The sequence below is a fragment of the Seriola dumerili genome, unplaced genomic scaffold, assembly GCF_002260705.1.
Source record: "Seriola dumerili isolate Sdu_G_001 unplaced genomic scaffold, Sdu_1.0 BDQW01000121.1, whole genome shotgun sequence".
NCBI lineage: Eukaryota > Metazoa > Chordata > Actinopteri > Carangiformes > Carangidae > Seriola > Seriola dumerili.
Genome location: NW_019174376.1, coordinates 1,397,387 through 1,419,475, shown reverse-complemented (window position 1 = coordinate 1,419,475; position 22,089 = coordinate 1,397,387). Strand labels below are relative to the sequence as shown.

The following is a 22,089-nucleotide window of genomic DNA, read 5'->3' as shown; positions in this document are numbered from 1 at the left end:
TGTTGCATTCTATACGTAGTTTCTAGGAAGACAGGATTGCATGTGATCTTCACCAAACCTCATTCAGATGTTTCGCAATTGAGGAAAGTTTTGTGCTAATATGCACTGAAATCTATCTCTGAAATCTAAGTCACATAATAAGCAAAAATCTTGTCTTGCCACATCAAAATGATCAAATATTAAGTACAGTAATACAACATTTTGATCTGGTAATTTTCACTTTCTATCTTGTAAATTTGACCTTTGTTGTTTTTGCCTGTAAATGCTATTTAGAAGTCAAACTTTTGACTTATTATTTCATGGTTTTGCCGAAATCTTATAATTCTGGCTTTAAAAGATATAACTAAATACCTACTAATTCATTCATTCATTTAAACAGGCTTCTGAATCAATAGTTGCAGCCAACTAATGATACTGTGGATGCATGTTTTTCCTCTCATCTTGTCCTGAAATCATCCTATTTGCACTTACCCCCACCTCACACTTCACTCACATGTCAAGTATCCATCTTATTTGGCTCAGAGAGATACTTTGGTAGTGATGACATGGTTTTAGTGGCTGAACTAGATTTAAGTGCAAACAGTGGACCCATAAAAAGGGTTTCCTGTGGAGGTTTTGCAATGCAGGTTCATGAGAAATTCAAGCTCTGTCGCAATCGGGGCCTCATCTTTTTTCTTTTTTTCAAAAAGAAAATCTTCACAAATCAACACATGCTGTAAGATTTCTGGTCCACATGCAGCCAATAGAAGTTAACAGGCTAACAGCGCACAGCTCTGGAGTTAGTAACAGGAACTAATTTATGTAGTAGAACAACATGTGAAACCCTTTTAGGTGAACTGTATGTATAACCACAAAGCTTATTCCATAAGGAATAATTAGAAGTGGACGCTGATAATAAACTGGTCAAGTAGGTCATGGTTCTGTCACTGTCAGACACAAGGAGGCAGAAGGAAAGAGAGGCAAAGGGATTTAGAAAAATAATTGCCAGTATTCCTATAGGGCCATATTGTGTGCATGTGGTTATAATGGAATGAATAATTACCTTCTAGGTTCTTTCTGATCTTCTGTAACAATGATTCTCAGCCTTTTTTGGCCTGTGAAACAATGTCTACTTGTGGAACCTCATAAACAAGAGAAAAATAAACTGTATTGTAAAACTGTTAAATTACAGAAGTATTACCAGCAAAATGTTCTTAAAGTTTCAAAAGTAAAATAACTAGTTCTGCAGAAAAATGGCTCATATGATTGATATATTGTTACATTACATTGTTTGTAATGAGCATTTTTCTTTTGCAGCTGTTTGAGGTGGAGATAGTTTCAAGTACTTTATATACAGTTATGTAGTTCCCTCCAGAACACACATCATACCACACATACACACAACACCAAATCAACACACTACCACATAACACTACCAGATAACCTACATCCCCTTGCTTTTTAACAAAACTTTTTATAATTGTCCGGTAAGCTACCTTTTTGTTTTGTTTTTTCCTTTTTCCGTACAATGTCCTCTGTCATGTCTTTTGCAATTTAAGAATGCTTAGGTGCCTCAAAACTGTACTTCAGTATTTGGGTATATTTAGTTCCACCTGAAAAGAAATGAAAACAAAACTAAACAAAATAAAAAGAGAAAATAAACTTAATCTAGTAAAGGAGAAAGAAAGATCAAACCCTACACTCGCAGACAGAGGAAGTTGACATTGCCACACTTTCATTTCTAATGAAGAACCCAAGAAAAAACAAAACACATCAACATAACGCACCACAAACTGCAGCTATCAAAATGATCATACAGTTGAATCAACACCAGTTTCTACGACGGACGATTTATTGCAGGACTGCATTAGTGTTAGCCAGGTGTTCCTAATAAACTGGCAGCTGAGTGTATTGTGACTCATACAGCCACACATTTCATTCTCATTTTGTGGGTGTCATATGACCAGAGAGTGACATCCAGTGGCCAGCTGTGGACTGTCACCTGTCGTTTCAGAATTCACCGATAGGAGGCAGTGTCATTAAACAGCGCTCACTGACTTCATCTTCTTGACGCGATTCTTCTTCTTCTTCTCCCCCGGGTTTGAATTTCTTTCTCTTCCGGTTGTCGTCTGTTCGTGTGGCAGGTATCTTTTTTCCCCACTTTGGTGGAGTCTTAAAATCTTTATCAATCTTCGTGTATTTTACATGTCCGCACAGAAACAGTCACTGATTTTGATAAAGCACTTTATTGGTTATGTGTCCACTGCAGTATGTTTCAGATTTGATCCTTATTAAAAAGATAAAACTAACGCCTTTTGAAGTGCTAACGCTTCGTTTAGCAAAGCAGCAGCTAGCGACCGGGCGTTAGTTCCACATTCAGAAAAATAGTCTGAGTTTCAGTCTGAAATGTACCTTTTACATCGTCCCTTCACGGTTGCTGTTTCACTTCGTTTTATAGCAAACGTAGCTTTATTCGTATTGTATTAAACTCTATAATTTGCTGGTTAGCAATTCAAAATAAGCTAATGTGTGCTAACATGCAAATAACAGTGATGTAGCATTCAGATTAACGTGAATTGCTGTATGTTCTCTCTCCAGATAAACCAGTGTCGAAATGGCCAAGTCTAAGAACCACACAACCCACAACCAGTGTAAGTATGACAGCAGAGAAAAGCTACGTTTGAAGTTTCCTCACTGTAGGAGCTTATTTCACTTTGAACACTTAAGAACAGAGCAATATGTTATACTGTGTAATTCAATTCTTACTTTGCAGTCTTTCTGTATTGCTATTTTATAAAAAAAAAAAAGATGTATAAAAATTAAAGTATATGAATGAGAAGTAAACATAGTGTATTTAAAAGCAGTCATTCAGAAGTGAAGGTTATATAAGTTAATATGTGCTATAAACAGTGAACTGTGCATTTAACAGTGATATAACAGTTAGTATTAATTTCAGCAGTACAATATACTTAAGGGATTGATTTGAAGGTGCAGCATGTCACGAATTCTACAAACTCAAGCAGGAAAGGTAAAGTGGCAGGGCAGAATTGCAAGATTATGTGTTTTAAATCATAAACCATCACTCTAATGGAAGATTGTCAGTAATGTTTCAGCTCCAACTTTTACTTTTGCATGCTTGTCCTCTTTAGTGTTTTTTGTATGGGTGACTCCTAGTTTATGGATGAACCTGTTTCTAATTGTTTCCCCTTGTGTTGGCACAGCTCGTAAAGCCCACAGGAATGGCATCAAGAAGCCCACATCTCAGCGTTATGAGTCACTGAAGGGGGTATGTATTGTAACATCTGTGTATTCTTTGGTGTTTAGATAATCAAGACACTTGATCACTTAAAAAAAGATGTTTACATACCACAGGACTGTAATTTTGCTGCATTTGGGTCTCATGGGATGGATGGTAGATGACAAAATGTGAGCACTGATGTCAAGAAAGTTGTTGTGTAACACCATATCTATTATACATGACTTCAATTATGTTGAGCAAAGAAGTTTGGCAGACATGAGATCCAATCTCAACTTTCCTTTTGCAATTACAGCTTGGAAATTGACAAACACTATTTCGAAGTAATGAACCCTTACTTAAGATAACTCAAATATGACATGAATGTGGGATCAGCCTTCTCTCTATTCCATGACCCACTTGTTGTAAATTAATGATTCAAGATGCTGCATGCTCTATTTTTGTGTTGTTTGGAGGGTTTGGACAAATGCGAAGTGATAGGACAGGCTTTGTCGAGTGCACAAAGCCTGCACATACAACACAAATGTGTCCCATATTTAACTGTTGAGTTTTGGAACCCGGCTTATGTGGCTGTAGGGATGCTGTATAGTTGGACGTGGAATTAAATTATTATGAATATGCTTTTGAATGACTTTGAATTAATATGAATACGAGGATGCAGCCACTAGTGGTATAGATCTTTCCTTGCATCCTGCCGTTTATCTGTCATAACAATACTTTCCATGTTTGAGGGTTTTGTCATGCACATGTATAAAAGTTTAAAAAGTAGCACCTTGTATACATGGCCAGGAAATTATTTTCCTTCAGGAGATATCTTCCCAGTTAAATCTGGTCTCCCTGTTTACTTCCCTATTTACTGAAACTGTTTTTATAGACCCTGACCATAGACTTATAAGAAAATATATTACTGTAGTAACTTAGTAATAACCTGGTTACAAAAATGTTTGTAAATGTGCTTAGTGATGGGGAGGTCCATGCATCCCCACATTACCTGTTTGTGGGTTAGGAAAACTCTAAATATTAAGCCTTACCTGGAAAGTGATGCAAGTTACCTTTTTTCTTTGTAGTTTTTAGTAGTCGGTAGTCATTCTAAATTCTTCAAATGTTCAATCTAAAGCTGTCCTTACCATGTGTTTACATCAAAATTGGCTTTTAAGTTTTCAGACTAACTTTCAGAGTTGCATGATTTATGATTTTCCAAAGTTTAGAAAATGTCATGGTACTTGGGCAGCCTTGATTTAAAAATGCTGAAACCATTGTTGGATGTGGTCCTCCAGCTGGTTTCTGTTTGTTATAATGTTAAATTGGTAGACAGGTTCAGCAGTTTTAGCTGGTTGTCAGAACTTGGTGAAATGCAGTTTTTCTCAGCTGACACTGCATCATTTTATAAAACTCACATCCCCTCAAGATTTTCTATAAAATATATCCTAGCCGTAAACTGATCTAATTTCAATCAACAGTGCTTTCATATACAGGAAAACTGACTTTGCATTATCATGCAGACAATATTACATCTTCCATCACTGGAGTGCCTAGGAAATAATTCTGTTTTTATGGTCAAAGTTGTTACTGTTGAGACCAGTTTTAGGATCATTTGGCTTAAGGCTGACTGGGTGTAAGTATATTGTGGCATGTTTTTTTTGCCTCAGCCATCTTTCACACCTAATGAAATCACTTTTTGCTGTCACAATTCTACTTTATTATAAACAGTAGTCCCCACTGTTTTTTTCACTAGGAGTTCTGCATTGTCTTTGTTGTTAATCTCACGTATTCATTTTTGTAGGCCGGGTAGTTAAGTTCAGTTACTATTACATATTTTTTCAAACCAGAACCCCAGATATGTAACTACTCTGATGTAGACGAGTGTTTGCATTTTCCCCCACCTTGAGCCTGTTTGTCTTTTGCTTTATTTTGTTGGAAGTTGTTTGATTAATTTGTTCAAAAAAAAAAAAAAAGATTTAATTTCGCCCCTCCTGCCGTTGGCCTGTTCATTTATTTTGTTTTCTTTGTTTGTTGTAGGTGGACCCTAAGTTCCTGAGGAACATGCGCTTTGCCAAGAAGCACAACAAGAAGGGTCAGAAGGCGGCACAGAAGGCAGCTCAGCAGAAATAAGCTGCTATCCGGTCACCTCCATGTCTGTCAGCGTTCCATAGACTGTGTTTCCACCATCACAATAAAGCTATGCTTTGTTAACAAACAAACATCAGATTGTACTTTTGTTTCTGTTGTCACTGCTCCTGCTTCTGAGACATAGGGAATAACTAAATTTATTGAGTGCTTAGGGTTTATTTCATGTCAACTTTGCTGTCTTTGTTCCTCATGTGTCAAGATCCAAATAATTTAGAAAACTGAACAAGGCCAATTTCAAGATGACATTTTGAAGGTACGAATAAAAAGTTCAATCGGATTAAGTAAAGTTGATTCAGTGTTGCTCTTTTTCATTAGAAATGTGCTGTGACCCCTGCAGATTTCCAAAACCTTGTAATCCAGCAGGTTACTTATGGCCAGTTAAATCTAAAGCAGAAAGCCAACTCTGGTCTACCCAATTTCATTCTTTAATATACCTTAATGAGTTGTGAAATGAATTGTGTGAAAGATTATTTTTATGGAAGGAAACGTACTGTAGGCGACTAGCCTTCAGTGCTGGTCAAGCAGGGTGTCAGTTTCTTCATCTTAAGGTTTCACAAACCTACATGTCATCTCCAGGAGGTTGTCTACCTGCCTACATAGCTGAACCCTCCGTTGGATCTTGCTGTGCTAGGAAAATAGGAAGATATGAATGTGAAAACTGTTTTGAAAGCCATTGCTTTGTACCTTCAGAAAATATTCAGACCCTTCAGTTTTTTTTCACATTTTATGTTGCAGTCCTAAAAAGAAAAAAAATCCCTCATCAATCTACAGTCAATACCCCATCATGACAAAGTGAAAACATCTTTAGCTATATCTGAAATATCACATTAACAGACCGTTAGCTATGACACTTGAAATTTAACTCAGGTGCCTCCCATTTCCTTTGATTGTAGCCCACGTGGTAAATTCAGTTGATTGGACCTGATTTGGAAAGGCACACACCTGTGTGTATAAGGTCTCACAGATGAAGATGTATGCAGAGGGAACTGCCCACAGAGCTCAGAGACAGGATTGTGTTGAAGCACAGATCCTAGAGACATCTAGACAAATAAAAGGCCAATTTCTGAAGACTGTCATTTTGTTTTTGACAAAATAAATATGTCCACATTTCCATTTAAGGAGGACTTAGGCTGTGTACAAAACAGTTCAACAAACATCCATGCTAACATAGCTTTGCTGGTGATATCTAGAAAGTTTCACTGGTTGTGGAGAAAAGTCACAGGAGAACAAGAAACTAAAGCCGCAATTTATTTATGTATTGATTTGTTATGTAATTTCATTTATTTACATATGCAGTGATCTCAGACTGTGGAACCCCACTGGATACATATATTTGAATTTTATTTTATTAATTCATTGATTAGCATTTTATTTTTATGCAACAAGTCAGTTTGCGTTTAGTCGTCATTTCCGCTCCTGCTCTGACTCCAGCTTGCATCATTTCTTGTCTCTCTCGGCAGCCGGCGGCGGCAGACAACATGTGAGTATCTCCATTCATACTGAATAATCACAACATAAAGCGTTGATTACAGCCACACTTCACTGTACCTCTGCTCGCATATGTGAGCGTTTAAACACCGCCCCTTAACAAACTTTGCAGCCTGTTTAGCTACAAGCTAACTATCTGAAGCATTGATCGGCTAGCTTTAGCTTGCTAGCTAACAACAAGGAGGCGTCATCCCTGTGAACTTACTGCTGTGGAAAAGTGATTGTTGGACTCGACTAACTAGTCTGGGCAAAGTTTCTGTATTTGCAACGTTGACGTTGAAGCTATATATTACATTAGGCTTGACATTTCATCAAATGTTCGTCAAATGTTGTGCTGACAAACTACGGAGCACAGACGGGTTTTGACAGGTCAGCTATTAATAAGATCCTAAAAGGATCTGTGGAGGGTGAGAGACATTCACAAAAAAAGACAAATAGTTACTGCCCACCGCATATAATGTATGTTTAATTTCCCAGTCTGACATAAATAGTATGAACAGGTTTCTGCAGGGTTCACCAGTTTACATTTAAGACTTTTAAAACTTTTTAATACCACACAGAATGCAATTTAATACCTGAATGTTAATACCAAAAATAACTACTATTGAAGACTTATTACATCACATATTTTAAGTACTTCCCAGGACTATATAACAACAGTTGCTAATGATAAACTCAATTTAATTAATGTTACCTGGACCCATATAAGCAGCATAAAGTGGATGTTTGGATTAACCAATTTAAAATGATTCAAAGTTTTGTCAAAATCAACACTTGCCCATGGTGATGAACTTCCTAGTACTGTAGTTAGCAGTAATGACAGTGTTTGACAGTGCTTTAATTCAATGCTTTTAAGACTTTTCAAGACCTACAGATACCCTGCATCTAGCATTGTGGAACAGTTAGTGTGTACTGAAAGGGAAATTTAATTAGTTCTAGTTCAGTTGTTTTCAAATGAAAAGGCTAATGATCCGTATTTGAATGGCTCATGCTTTATTGACATCATAACCTTTTAAATCAAAAGACTCATTGTGTGATCTTCATGACACGAACAGTCCATGTCTTCCTGCTTCACAAGTCTATTTTAGTTACTTTTGCTTTCTTTGCTTTGACAGACACCATGGTGGAGCCAGTCCCCGAGTCCATCAACTTTCCCTCTGAGGAGGAGAAGATCCTGCAGTTGTGGAAAGACAAGGACTGCTTCCAGGAATGCCTCAAACAGTCCAAGAACAGGCCCAAGTAAATTCAACTCTTTTGGTTTTTAATTACAAATAAGCAGCTTATATTAAAATGTAATGGCTGTTACAATATACATTACTTTTCATATTTGTCATGAAGATGCATTGTCATACTTTTCCATGAGAAAGTACCGTACATACTTTAGAAGTGGTTTAGAACGGCGACATAGTCATCTTGTTGAATTTATTTATCCTGGCGCGGTTATGGATTTTTTTTTTTTTTTTTTGAATGTCATTTCTGCTGTCGTGCTTCCAAATAAAGACATTGCATTTCCTGTCTAACCTGTCCTTAGATTCCATTGCGTACTTACAGAATTTAATCATAGTCAGTATCAGTACTTGTCCAGCATATGCAGTCATGCAGTAAGAAACAATGGACCATTGCAACCAGTTGAACAAATGAATAATTAAAAAAAAATTAAAAGTCAGTCAGCACAAACATTAAATGTTAAGTAAGAAGAAAAATCCATTTATATTTATAAAGTGATTTAACCACAATAAATGAAAAAAGATAGATGGAAAAATAATCTCTAACAAAGTCATTGGGGTTTCGTTATTGGTGGAAAATACATAAAGATTTAAATATCTGCTTCTGTCTTATTTACATTGAAACAATGTAATCACCAAAGTAATTTTAGATGTTTTTTTTCCTCTCTATCCAACAAAAGAGTAAATGTCATGATGACAAATGGCAAACCGAGCAAAAGTGCATAGAGGAACTTTGGTCACATACAGACCTTGACCAATACTACTAGAGATTCAACAGGATATTTGCTTGGTACCACCTAAAAATCTCCCTGATATCATAATTAAATTGACTCAGCACTTATGACAGTGTCCATAAAAGGAGAATAGCTTGAGCATCATATGGCAAACACTCTATCTGTTGGCTTCATATCAGCACATATTGCATTTGTAACCTCAAAACTGTCGTTTCTGTTTTTCCATAAAAAATATTTTACTGCCTGTTTTCCAACCAGGTACACCTTCTACGATGGCCCTCCTTTTGCCACAGGTCTACCCCACTATGGTCACATCCTGGCCGGCACCATCAAGGACATTGTTACTCGCTTTGCCCACCAGAGCGGCTTCCATGTGGACCGGCGCTTTGGCTGGGACTGCCACGGTCTGCCTGTGGTAAGATTTTCGCTCTGCTGGATATTGTTAAAATCTTTTTTTACTGAAACATCCGTGCAGTTTTACAGATTTATGTTTGATTTAATTACGTGTCTCATGCCCTGTGTGTTTTTGTAGGAGTATGAGATTGATAAAACATTGGGGATCAAAGGGCCTGAAGATGTGGCCAAGATGGGCATTGCTGAGTACAACAAGCAGTGCAGAAATATTGTCATGAGATACTCCAACGAGTGGGAGGTGAGCATACAAGGAAGAATAATATGCTCATTTGAGAAACCTTTGTAACCATACTTATTTAGAACAAATGTGGGTTTTTTTTTTGTATGGGAGGTGAATGTCTTTTTAATTTCACATTCCTTAGCCTTAATAAAGACAGACCTAAACATAATAGTGTATGAGTTGCCCTGCAGAATCTTGGCATATGACCATTATATTCTTTTGACTTGTTATGTTTTTGCTTCTTTTTGTTCCCAGAGTTCAGTGAGGCGAATGGGCAGGTGGATTGACTTCAAGAATGACTACAAGACTCTCTACCCATGGTTCATGGAGACTGTTTGGTATGGATGTCAGAAAAAATACAAGATAGATCATTTGTATTCTACTGAATTACAAGGAATTGAATTGAAGGCTTTTTTGATTTACAAGCACAAAGTAATTTTCATCCTAGATTACCACTTAGTATAAAGTTGAGTATCTACTCAACTTTGTCATTTCTTTAACTTTAACAGTTAGCTGCCAGAAGGGAATCTGGTTTGTTTTCAGGCATTAAACACTTGATAACAATGACGAGCCACAATCTGAGTATAGTAAATATACTATATAAAGCAGCATAAAAGTAATAAATACAATAAAAATCAGACTAAGGATCTGTCCTCTTATGTACCATTACTTTGTTTTTACTTTGTTTGTTTTTTTTTTACTTTTTTCTTTTCACTCATACAGGTGGGTGTTCAAACAATTGTATGACAAGGGTCTGGTGTACCGAGGTGTCAAAGTCATGCCTTTCTCCACTGCCTGCAACACCCCTCTCTCCAACTTTGAGTCCCACCAGAACTACAAGGTTGGTAGAAATTATAACCACATCACAGCTCTGCTGGTCTAATAAATTATAACAAGTATTCAGTATTATTTATCTCCTGAGATGGTGATAGGATCAGGGAGAGCAGATAATTTGGGGAAAAAAAAAAACTGAACTGACCAAATCTGTCTTTCATTTTTGTCTGCAGGACGTTCAGGATCCATCTGTGATCGTCTGCTTCCCGCTGGTTGAGAATCAAGATGTTGCTTTGATTGCCTGGACGACAACACCCTGGACACTGCCGAGCAACCTGGCCCTCTGCGTCAACCCGGAGTTTCTATATGTCAAAGTCAAAGGTGAGAGACAAAACTTGACATGAATGCTGTGTCTCAGTGTCATACTACACACTAATTGTATACAGCATGTACTAAAAAACAGCACTAATCTTTATAGTATACTGTTTTTACTACGTAGTATACAAGAAATCAAATTGCTTTTATCCTAACAGGACCTTATATAATATTTGCCCTGTTGGACCTCCATCAAACTGTGATGTTCTGATACTACTGGTAATTACACTTAACAGAGACAGCAAATTGTTTTTCCAACATTTAGTAGTTATTTGTTGTTTTCTGATGTTGTCCTGGAGCTATCTCACCACTATCCACAGTTACCTTAAATTTTTTTCCAGATGTGAATAGCTCCTCCGCTTCCTTTGTACATTGCACTTTATGAGAAAAATGTCCATCAACAGTGCCCTCAAAAATCAAGGTGTTTTTTAAATATGCATATTGACTCTTTTAAGTATATTTATTTTGTCACTTTTCTACTTGAAACCTGCTTAGAACTGGTGCGTAGTATGAAACTAGGACACAGCTTAGGTTGTTGAAAGATCAGGGTTTAGTCACCCGTGCCGATATAAACAACCACTGATGGGCTGAAAAGAAAAAGCCAATGTTTTGTTACTACCATCTGTACTTTTTTAAAGTGATTCTTGCGGGAAGGAAGAGGAAATAACTGCTCACACATCCTGCTGACTAACATGTTTGTGTTGAGGATTACTTGAATTACTGGGGTTGGTAGTTTTGTTGAATGATGTTGCTTAAATACTGTTGCCTAAGGCCAGAGTTTTTTGACTAAAAATCTTGTTTCCCTTGTGGGTTTAGTGTTTTGGACCTCAGTATCTGCTGATGGTTGTTTTTATTCAGAAAGAACAAACAGGAACAAATTAGCAGTGGAGGAGTGCTGCCTTGGAAAATTGTACCCAGAGGAAAGGATTTCTGTACCATAATGTGTTGGTGGACTTTCTGGCTTTTGGCTGTGTGTTGGCTGATAAAATAACACTGTTTTTTGTTGTATGATAAGGGACTCTCTGTCAGTGGAACTTGGTTTTTATCTGAAACCAACCAGATGCTCCACATTCACAAACACTAACCTGATGCTAAGGCATGACTGATGTTAACATGGGTCAAGAAAAATGTTATCTGTCCTCCATGTGAATCTAGACTCACCCACGTAAAATGGACCTGTCATATCTGAACAACACTGTTAAATAATGTGTACCCACTATGCTAATGCTTTCTTTATACAGGCTGCACTAAGAAGTGCTTTCTCAATTTATAGGGGTAAATTAATAAGGGCACCATCTGAAATGGATTTCTTTGTAAGGACACCATCTGAGGTCCAACCTGGAACCGGCTTCACTAAATAAAATCTCAAAGCATAGTCAAAAACTGAAGCAGATTTAAGATGAGTAAGTTTCCTCTAACTTTAATAATATTGAAACGGTGTCTTTAATCAAGTATTTGTGCTTCAACACCACATTGCTATACGCTCACTTGCCAGTTTATTTGGTACACCTGAAACCAGTCAGTGTAATACATCAGCCCTGCATAAATCCTACCTCATGAAGGTCGTGAAGTTCAGTTTGTGTTAAAACTGTTTTAGAGAGGTGTTTACTTAACTTTATGGTCATTTTGGATTATGTACTTGTTTTACTTAATTGATAGAAACTTGATGGATGACAATTTTGTGGGGCTGTAATGACTCTTTTCATTATCAATTAGTCAGTGTCTTATTTTCTCAATTAATTGATAGATTGTCTAATAATTTACCACAGCACTAAGTTGGATTTTAACCTGGTAATAAGTAAACATCAATTTTGGATCTGAAAACTGAAGATGAGGATTTTTTTCATTCTTTCTGCCTTTTACAGACTGAACAAAAATATTTGATGCCTAAAATACTCCTCAGTTCCAGCATAATACGTCTAACCTCTTTGCTCACGTTACACTTATCTATCAACATAGTTTCAAGCCAACTGCAGAAAACAGACAGATTTTCAAAGTATCTTTATTAGCATATCTTTTAGGCCTTTTCCACAACAGAAATTTTGAGTTGTCATAGTAGGAAAAGCACAGGTGTTAGTAATAACATTAACAATGGCTCTGTTCTATTCAAGTGTCCCAGCCATGACAGTGTAACAGGGAACCAGTATGCACAATACCAGGACCCTGACCCTGACACAGCTAATGGGATTTATCCTTCATTAATTTTCTTATTTGAACCTGTGTTTTTCTTATTGTGACATTTAAATATGAGTTCAGCTGAAAAGGTGTATTGTCGTAACTTGAACTGCAGGTTTAGTGTGTGTGACATATAAATTTGTGTGTAGTTCAGACCTGAGAAATGTGGATGAACCTCAAATCAGGTCACTTAAAATAAGTGTTGTCCTTGTTCAAATATAAAAAAAAGAATACTCCAGAGAGGTGGCTACTGTTTTTCTGTTACCCTCCTGTTGTAGTTTTTGGTTCCCTGTGAGAGAAACTGCTGGGTTTTTAAAAGGATGACCTAGATTCATACAAGCCTGTCATGGCCTCTTTGATCCTGCAGGGGGCACTGTTGAAACACAGTCTGTCATTGTCATTGCACCTCTTGCTCTGTGCTGCATGGGAGACCGCCTTGGAATACCAATACATTTTTTTTTTTTTTTTTTTTTTTTTTGGGTATCATCTCAGTCTTTTATCTGCCGTCCCCTCTCGCTCCATCTTCATCCCAATTTTTCCTCTCATTTTCTTATCGCTGTCTTTGTTTCCACATCCACCTGTTTTTGTCCTCCTTTTCCCTCTCTGTGTCTTTTGTGTGTCTCTCTCTCTTCCCCTCACTGCCTTTATCTCTGTTTGAGTTTGGTGCCGTCAGTAGCGACAGGTCTGAGCTGTGCAGTCATTTGTCACACCACGGAGGGGAAGAAACATCTTTTATTGATGCTGCCCCCTTCTCTCTCTCTCTCTTTTTGTGTCTCACCGGCTCAGGCCATTTGATTTTTGCCCTCTTCACAACTGTTGTGCCTTCTGGTTTCAACCTGTCCTCCCTTTTTTTTCCCTAAAATCCGCATTTGTTCATTTTTTCCAGGAGGGTTTAGCTTCCCAAAATGTCAGTTATCCCACATGAACTTTTCAACAGCATCGGTTTAATTTAGCTCAGTTTCAGTCGAATGGTTGTAGCTACATGATGGGCTACTTACCTGACCTTGACTTTATGGCTGGCTGGATTATTATGAAGCAAGACTTGACATTCAGGTTTAGCAGACTTGCATGTGGCATGGCTGTTAGGTATGTGGATTTGAACCATGTTTGATGAGTTGCTGTTTACCATACATCATATTCAGTTCAATAAACATTAAATCACTCTGCAGGGGTGATTTAGATTGCAGACTTTAAAAAATGACCAGAGCGCAAAAAATCATTTCACATCATATTGATCAGTATCTTCATTCCCACTTCATTTCATGCACTGTGAGGTTTGAAAGCTGCACCGAAAAGAAAAAGGAGGACAAATACAAGCAGTTGCGGCGATTTTTTATTTTAATGTAGTATTTGCTTCCCCAAAACAACTGCCAGAAAGCCACGAGAGACTGGATGTCCCAAAATTTCCTCAAACTGTATGAGGATAAAACAGATCCTCATCATATAGACCCTGGCCTGCACCAAAACCCTGGGACCTTTTGATCTCAAATATCAAACACAGTAAAAATTTAAGCATAACTTTTGGTTCTAGTCTAAATTTTCCCAAGCAATTTAAGAGGCTTGTGCTTTTTGCATCAACAAATACTTCTGTCTGTTTTTTGAATGTGCTAAAAAATTCAATCATACTTTGGTGCCGCTCTAATTCTTTATACTCTTGCCTTAGTCAAGGAGCTGTAGCTCGTCTGCAGATGGATCTAAATGCTGCAGCTGGTTTTATTACTGTGAAAAAGAGCAGGAAGCACAGTACTCCAGTGTTGGCCGTCCCTTTCCATTGGCTACCAGTGGAATTAAGATCAGATATACAGTCTTAGTTATGGCCTATCAGGCTGTACATTGTGAAGGCCTGGAGTACATCTCTGAGTTGTCCACAATCTCTCCGGTCAGCGAATCAGCGCCTTTTGGATGTTCCCAGGGCCCCGACTCAAAATGAAGGGAGAAAACTCAAAACCCACTTATATTCCATTGCTTTTCTTAACTTTTTTTTTCCATTTTGCATTATTTTGTCTGTTTTTGTGTTGAACACATTTTCTTGGGGGGATATGTGTTTTTATATCTATGTGATGCTTTGTGCTGTTTGATGCCTTTGGTTTCTGAAGCACTTAATAACATTTGTTTTGAAAACTGCTGTATAAATACATCTTACTTACTAGATTTACTGCATACTGTTTAGAGGCTTTGCAAAATGGTGTGAAAATCTTTGCTTTATTACTCAGCAAATGCATTCACATGTTTTTTTTTTTCTTTTCGTCTCTCAGATAACACCACAGAAAAGACCTACATTATGATGGAGGCCAGGTTGGGAGCACTGTTTAAGTCAGAGAGCGAATACACTCTGCTGGACAAGTGAGTACGCAAGAGCTACCTAAAAAAACGTCAAGAGTGAAAATGACTAATACATTAAATTTAGATACTTAAGCGTAAGGGCAGCCAAAATACAACAGTGCTTTGCTGAGTTGCTGGTTAGACCACAAATAGAGACATGAGAATACTGTACAACACAGTGGGGTGCTTCATCTAAAAGGTTGTTCATTTTCAGGTTGCATGGCAGTGCAGGATCTGTCGAGCATTTTTAATAGCCCTGTTGGTTAGTGTCAGTTTGAGAATGCTTTTTGTCAATACTTTTGTTGATTTTATTTTTTTGTTATTATTACTATCTATATATTTATTATTACTGATAAAGCTACAATTTGAGCACAGGTTATTTGGTGATAACCTGAGCTCTGTTAATTGTCTCATGCTGCTTTTGGAGAACAATATCCCTGTTATAGTATACACTGTACAGCTATAGTTGGCAAATACTGCTAATTGGCATTGAAGCTAATTATGACAAAACCCTTGTAGCAGTGTTAAATTAATGTAGTTGCCTCAAAGGTACTGTGTTTTTCTGTTTGGTGTTTACATCAGTTTAGTTAGCAATAAATGTAGTTCATACAGGTGACAATGATGAACTGAAGATGGTTGTGGAAATGGATGTTAATAACAAGTGACAAGTGATTCTGTAGCTGGAACACTGAAACCTGTAAACTTGATAAGTTAATAAAATTCAGACCTAGCTGCTGTCTTTCAGTGGGCACCAGACTTGTGTTCTAACTTGTATTCTCCTGAGCTATAACTTGTCTTCCAGAGTTGAGAGACAAACAAAAAAGTTAGCGACGGGAGAATTAGCAGAGGTGTATTTTACCAGCTGAGGGTTTGCAGCGGAAAGCAATTCCCAATTTCCCAGTTCACTGGATGATTCTGGAGCAAAGGGAAAGTGCAGAATGGAGTAGGGAAAAAATGAGGCGAGGTGAGATGAAGAAAACACCTGAGTGCATAAAGAATACAGAGTGTACTGAAACCTGATGGAGCATATTTCCAGGCATGATTTATACCCACTCCTCCCATATATTAGACAGATTAGCCAGCTATAAAATATTGAAAAATGTTGAACCCTGGCAGGAACCTCTTCTTCCACAAGGACACAATGTTCCCGTACACAGGGAAGTGTCTATTTTGAATGATAATTCTAAAAACAGTATATCATGACTGACTCAGTTGCCAGCAGATACTTAAATGGTGATTTTAGGAGAGTTTTCATCTTCCCCAGGTTTTTACCAAGTTTAAGATTAATTAATCACGATTAATCTCAAGAACAACACATTATTATCAAACTGGTTATCAAACTGGTAATCATTCATTCCAAAATAATGGTAGTCTAATAATGTTGTAGTAATGTCTGTAGGTTCTTGTGCACAAAAGGGATCATTGTTCTTTACTGCCTAATAATATTTGATATTTCACTGATGTTCAACTCCAACATTGTTTTAAGAGAGTTGTGATTCTAAATAAAATGTATGTCCCTGTATGTTGTTTGAGGCAGGTTTTCTGTTGGTTTGTTAGAGCACCTCAGGTTGGAAAAAATATGGTTATTGAAAGAAGGATTTTAAATGTGTTTTATGTATTTTTTAGATTTCCTGGCAAGATGTTGAAAGGGAAAAAATACAAGCCTCTCTTCGAGTACTTTGCCAAGGTTTGTAGAGTCTGTGTTCTTGTTCCTTCCAGTTTCACATTTCTGTGTGTTTGTCACAGAATGAAGACAGACCTATGTCTCACTTTAATTCCACCATCTCTGACCACAAACTGACATCTCTGCTTACATTTTCTAAATCTGTCTCTCAATCTTTCTCTTACTATCTGTGGCTGTACCTCTTTTGCTTCTTCACCACTCACTCCCCTTCATCTTATTCTCCTCATCCTCGTTTCCCTTCAGTGTGGGGAGAAAGGAGCATTCCAGGTGGTGATGGATAACTACGTCAAGGAGGAGGAGGGCACAGGAGTGGTCCACCAGGCACCGTATTTTGGAGCTGTAAGTTTTGTCTTTAAACACTTTCCTGATTTATTTATTTTTTTGTTTTTTTTATTTTTCCTTGGGGTTTGTTTCAGCCACAGAAAAAACTTTGTTACATAATGTGACTTTGTGTCCATTACTACTGGTACTATTTTTTTGATCAGTGGATTAATCCTTAGGATTAATCAGCACAATGACTGTACTTAACCAAAGTTACAGAATTACAGGCATGCTATCATGGCAGGAAAAAAAGTTAACAGAAGCAGCTAATCAGTACATACTAACAAGTCCTTTACAAATATTTGTTGTTGTTGTCGTTGCTGATAAATGTTCAGACCAGTCAGATACTAATGAATCCTGGATATAAGTTGACAGTTTATCAGAGTACCAACCAAAACACAATCCAGAGTTTTAAAGACTATGACAAAATAAAGATTAAAAGAGTTTCATTTATATAGCTCAACATTGGGTTCTCCTCAAAATGTAGATAATATACTGATATGGTGATACGAACAATGGTGGCCCCTCTCTTCCTTTAATTACAATGTACACATCTTCCCTGTGTGATTTAGAATGAGAAGTTCAGAACTATACCTAATACTTGTGAAAGCTAGCCTCTAGTAAGCTTGTTTTTCTAAGCTTACTGCAGTTGCCCATATGGAGCTCACTCTGGGGGAAAACAAGGTCACCTTTGTCTAGAGTAACTTTATGGTTGGCTTCCCTGCCATCCTGGGTAAAAAAAAAAAAAGCAAAAGGCATCCAGGAGTGTTTAGTCTTTTCTGTCTCCCTGGAAGCACTGCCTTTATGTTACCAGTTCTATTATGTTCTGTTTTCTGGCAGCATTTCTGCATTTGCTTGTGTTTTCAGAAATTGCAGCTGGTTTTTTAGTTTTGTTGTCGCAGCGGTTAACAGGTTTCCTCAATTTACTTGTCATTTTCTCCTGTTGGATTATTTTGAGTGCTTTTAGCCATTACAAGGTTAGCTCCTGTTAACACACGTTGGATTATATATCACTTAACAGGCGGACGTAGTACTAAACCCCAAACAAGATTTGCTCATGAAAGTGACGATGACAGTAACAATATTTTTCATTAGTCATGAAAAGATTTGGCGGTTCTGAAGTTGAGGTGAAGGTCGAGACACATTTTATCAGGACTGATGAGGGCCCACAGGTCTTTTTACGATTTTATGAAATATTTGTATTGAATAGTACCATATTGGTGTATTACTAGAGTCTAGAGGCCAATTCAGTAGTGCTGTCAGAGGTATTGGGTCACTGCTAATAGGTTAGATGCCCTTGTCAAGGGCAGATGGATGCCCCTGTGGCTGTAGCCAGCTGTGGATACACACTCAGTTTTTCTCTCTCTAAGCTTTCTCTTCTGCACTCTCTCATCTCTCTTACATTTGCATTTAAATGTTTGATATTTACTTAGCTTCAGATTCTGTTATTTAGTGATCACATTCTCATGGATTAATTGGTGGAAATCTGAAACACAAATGCGTTTGCATGTCCTCTGAAGACGTATGGCGAGAAGAAACGCACTGCCGAACTACATTTTTCAAATTTTATGTTGTTATGACTAGATGTGAAATGACCCTGTGAGCCATCCATCTTGGACCTTGACAGCGTGTTTGAATACAAAATACATTTACAGCTGGACAGTACTCAGATCTTTCATGCATAGCTGTCACATACCAGTGATGCTTGTTTCAACACTGCAAAAAGTGTCTGGCTCAACAAGGAATTCAATATGAAGTCATAACATATCTTTAATCTAGTGGCTGCCAATGGTCTTAGATAATTATTTATGTTTTTCTATGTGTCGTCAGTTTGGAGAATATTCTTGAAACAAATGGAATGATCTTGAAATGAACTTGGTCACTATTAATATCAAGATAATGTAATGTTTAAAAAAAGCAAAGTAAGAAATACATCCTCAAGATGCAATATTATGTTACAGTACATGTTTTGTAATGATGGAGTTTGCAGTGAAGTATATTAGGAAGTCTTTATGCATTTATCAAAACTGTCTCTAAACTGTGTATTATTTTCTCTGTAGGATGATTACAGGGTGTGCACTGAATACAACATCATCCAGAGGGACCAGGCTCCTATCTGCCCTGTGGACGCCTCAGGCTGCTTCACTTCAGAGGTCACTGACTTTGCGGGACAGTATGTCAAAGTGAGTGACAGAAAAGACATTTACATGTAGATTAGGTTTGCAGACATTTCAGGCATTCTACCCTGGATACGATACACGGGATAAATCCCTCACGAATATTGATAGCTGGTTTAATTCAGCATTTCATTTTCTGCATTCTGGATACCCACTTTCCTATTCCTCTCCATTTCCTCTGTTAATATCTGGAAAGTCCATCTTTTTGAAATGATTTTTCCTCTTTCATTCTGCACAGTAATGTGCCTTTTCTTCTTGGTTATAGGTTTAATGCTTTTTAGAATTATGATATGTAGTAACTGAAATGAAAATATTCAATATTTATCTTGCTTTTCCAAACGTTATTTAAAATTATTCTTTAGCTGCATGACATGGTGATATGGAGGCAGCTGAGGGAATCTGTCACAAAGTTGACGTAAAGGAAAACCTGCTGCCAAAGCACATTGTCACTGTTTACCAAGTTCAAGTTATATTTGTCATATGCACAATCTGTCAAGAACAGCTGTACAGTGAAATAATTGTGGGGAGACTCAGGTATTCTACAGCTATACATAAAAAGTAATACAATAATAAGTAAATATTGTAATAATAATAACAAGTGCACTGGATGCAATCTTCCTCCCTGTCACACCCAACTTCATTACCATCCTAAGTGGATAGTGAGTGAAAAATAGCTGCCATGCATGATCTGATCACTATTTCACATCCTGGCGCAAAGGCCAGGGAGTGGACTCGACCCGCCTGGCCACTAACATTACAGCGTTAGCTAATAAAGAGTATGCAGCCACAGTTCTCTGAAAGTCTGTCATAATCCACTTTTGAAACATGTCAAAACTAAGCGTGAGTTTCAAGACTGTCTGAGACATTCTTTATCGCCGAATAAAAACTCTGAGGTGATCAGAGGGAGCGTCAGTCGCGGCGTGGTCCATGCAAAGAGAATCAGAGAGAGCAGCTGTTCTTCTGTAAACTGAAAAACAAAACAGTATTTACACAACATGAGAGCTGCATCTTACACCCAGAAGAGCCTGCAAGTTAGCGGGTCTGGCAGCAGAGTGAGGGTTCAGAGCCCATCGCCATCCCGGTGCCGCGGATCCTCATACGACAGCCGTGGACGCTCAGGTTATCGCGGCACCGCCATCGAGTTGGGCACAGAGATACATCAGCAACATGCCAATGAGAAAGAGGAAATGCAGGAACTCAATGTCAAGTTTGCAGGATACATTGAGAAGGTCCAGGCACTAGAGCAGCGAAATGCTGCTCTTCAAGCTGAGTTGGCTTCCCTGCAGAGCCGCTACAAGGGAGGCCCCACAGGCATCGGAGAAGAATATGAGCTCAAGTTCAAAGAGGTGCGGGAGCTGATTGAGACCCTGACCAATGAGAAGGGAGCAGCTGATATTGAAAGAGGCTACATTGAAGAAGAGATTGAAGTGTGGCGACTAAAGCTGGAGGAAGAGCTGGCACTCAAAGAAGAAGCAGAAATGATCCTGAGAGAGTTTCGCCAGGACGTTGACAACGCAACACTGCAGAAGGCTGAGCTGGAGAGGCGCATTGAACAACTGGTGGCCGAGATAGAGTTTCTCAAGAAGTTGCATGATGAAGAGGTAGCTGACATCATGAAGCAGATTGAGGATGCAAAGATTACTGCCGAAATGGATGGCGATCGTCCTGACCTGGCTGCCTACCTGCGCAACATGCGTGCAGAGATAGAGGCCGTCGCTGCCCGCAACGTCCAGGAAGCTGAGAAGTGGTATAAGACCAAGTTTGACACCCTCAAGGAGCATGCTGGCAAACACGAAGAACAGATGAAGACCATGAAAGATGAGATCACGACCTTCCACAACCAGGTGACAGACCTGCAGAACCAGATTGATGGGCTGAGGGCTCGCAACGCTGCCCTGGAGCAGCAGCTGGAGGATATGGAGATGTCCCACTTTGATAAGGCGGGGGGCCTGGAGGGTGTCATCGCTCAGTTGGAAGCCCAGCTCTGCGAAACCAAACTGGAGATGACCAAGTATCTCCAAGACTACCAGGAACTGCTGCACATTAAGCTCAAGCTGGATGCAGAGATCGCCACCTACAGGAAGCTGCTGGAAGGAGAGGAGCAGAGGCTTGGAATTGCCAAAGATGTCTAAATATCCAGGGCGAGAGGAGCAGGAGGTCCAAAGCAGCAGCAGCAGAGCATTGTGGAGTGGAGAGATTATTTCATTCTAGTTAAAAAGACTCTATATTCTTCCCTATTGCCTATTTTTCAACACCAGTGCCAATATGACACATGAGTTTCAGTGCGGATAGCAAAATGATACTTTGCTACCAGCTTTCTGTACTTGACAGTTTTGATATTCTGGTGTTACGGGCACATTTGTCTTGGTACCAGAAATTGATACCCATCCCTCCCATCCCTATCATTTACTTTGCCACACCCTGATCCCCGTTATCCTCACATATTTGCTTGCTTCCCAGTTCTTCCTAATTTTCAAAATCAACCCTCCTTCCTTTTTTCATTGACTTTCCCTAACTCCAGTTCCCCTCCCGTTTCTGTTTTTTCGGCATCTCTCCTTGTTCCTACCCTTTTCCTTACTCCTGCTCCTACAGTACTCCTGCTAAATTTAACAACTACCCCTCCTTTTCCTGTCAAGTCAACCCCGCTGTTATACCTCTGTCGCTTCCCTTTGCTGCAGCTGCTCACTTTTTGCCATCACTGCTTCTCTTGATCCACGTTTCGGATCCCACCACCTTCACAATAAAATACTTTTGTTCTGCCTTGATGTGTCACATCTCTGCCCAAACAAAGCAGAACAAATAGCCTAAGTGTTA

At 38.4% G+C, this 22,089-nt stretch overlaps 3 protein-coding genes across 3 annotated transcripts in view; all 3 read left to right on the top strand.

Moving 5' to 3' along the window:
- The first annotated feature begins 2,067 nt into the window (after positions 1-2,067).
- rpl29 (ribosomal protein L29) lies at positions 2,068-5,438 on the top strand. Its single transcript, XM_022748395.1, has 4 exons — positions 2,068-2,123; positions 2,578-2,630; positions 3,201-3,265; positions 5,255-5,438. The coding sequence occupies exons 2-4, from the start codon at positions 2,594-2,596 to the stop codon at positions 5,345-5,347; spliced, it is 195 nt and encodes a 64-aa protein (XP_022604116.1). The 5' UTR covers positions 2,068-2,123; positions 2,578-2,593; the 3' UTR covers positions 5,348-5,438.
- A 1,371-nt stretch (positions 5,439-6,809) lies between these two features.
- The window catches only part of iars (isoleucyl-tRNA synthetase), a 54,982-nt gene continuing 39,702 nt past the window's right edge, over positions 6,810-22,089 (top strand). Inside the window, exons 1-11 of the mRNA XM_022748276.1 lie at positions 6,810-6,845; positions 7,969-8,092; positions 9,072-9,228; positions 9,346-9,465; positions 9,703-9,785; positions 10,171-10,288; positions 10,455-10,602; positions 15,027-15,114; positions 16,720-16,780; positions 17,021-17,116; positions 19,159-19,281. Coding sequence (XP_022603997.1) covers positions 7,974-8,092; positions 9,072-9,228; positions 9,346-9,465; positions 9,703-9,785; positions 10,171-10,288; positions 10,455-10,602; positions 15,027-15,114; positions 16,720-16,780; positions 17,021-17,116; positions 19,159-19,281 — 1,113 coding nt within the window. The 5' untranslated portion in view covers positions 6,810-6,845; positions 7,969-7,973. The remainder of the gene's footprint in view (positions 6,846-7,968; positions 8,093-9,071; positions 9,229-9,345; positions 9,466-9,702; positions 9,786-10,170; positions 10,289-10,454; positions 10,603-15,026; positions 15,115-16,719; positions 16,781-17,020; positions 17,117-19,158; positions 19,282-22,089) is intronic.
- LOC111223958 (desmin-like) lies at positions 20,222-21,437 on the top strand. The gene has a single exon (XM_022748277.1). It carries the CDS (start codon positions 20,271-20,273, stop codon positions 21,405-21,407), a length of 1,137 nt encoding a protein of 378 aa, XP_022603998.1. The 5' UTR covers positions 20,222-20,270; the 3' UTR covers positions 21,408-21,437.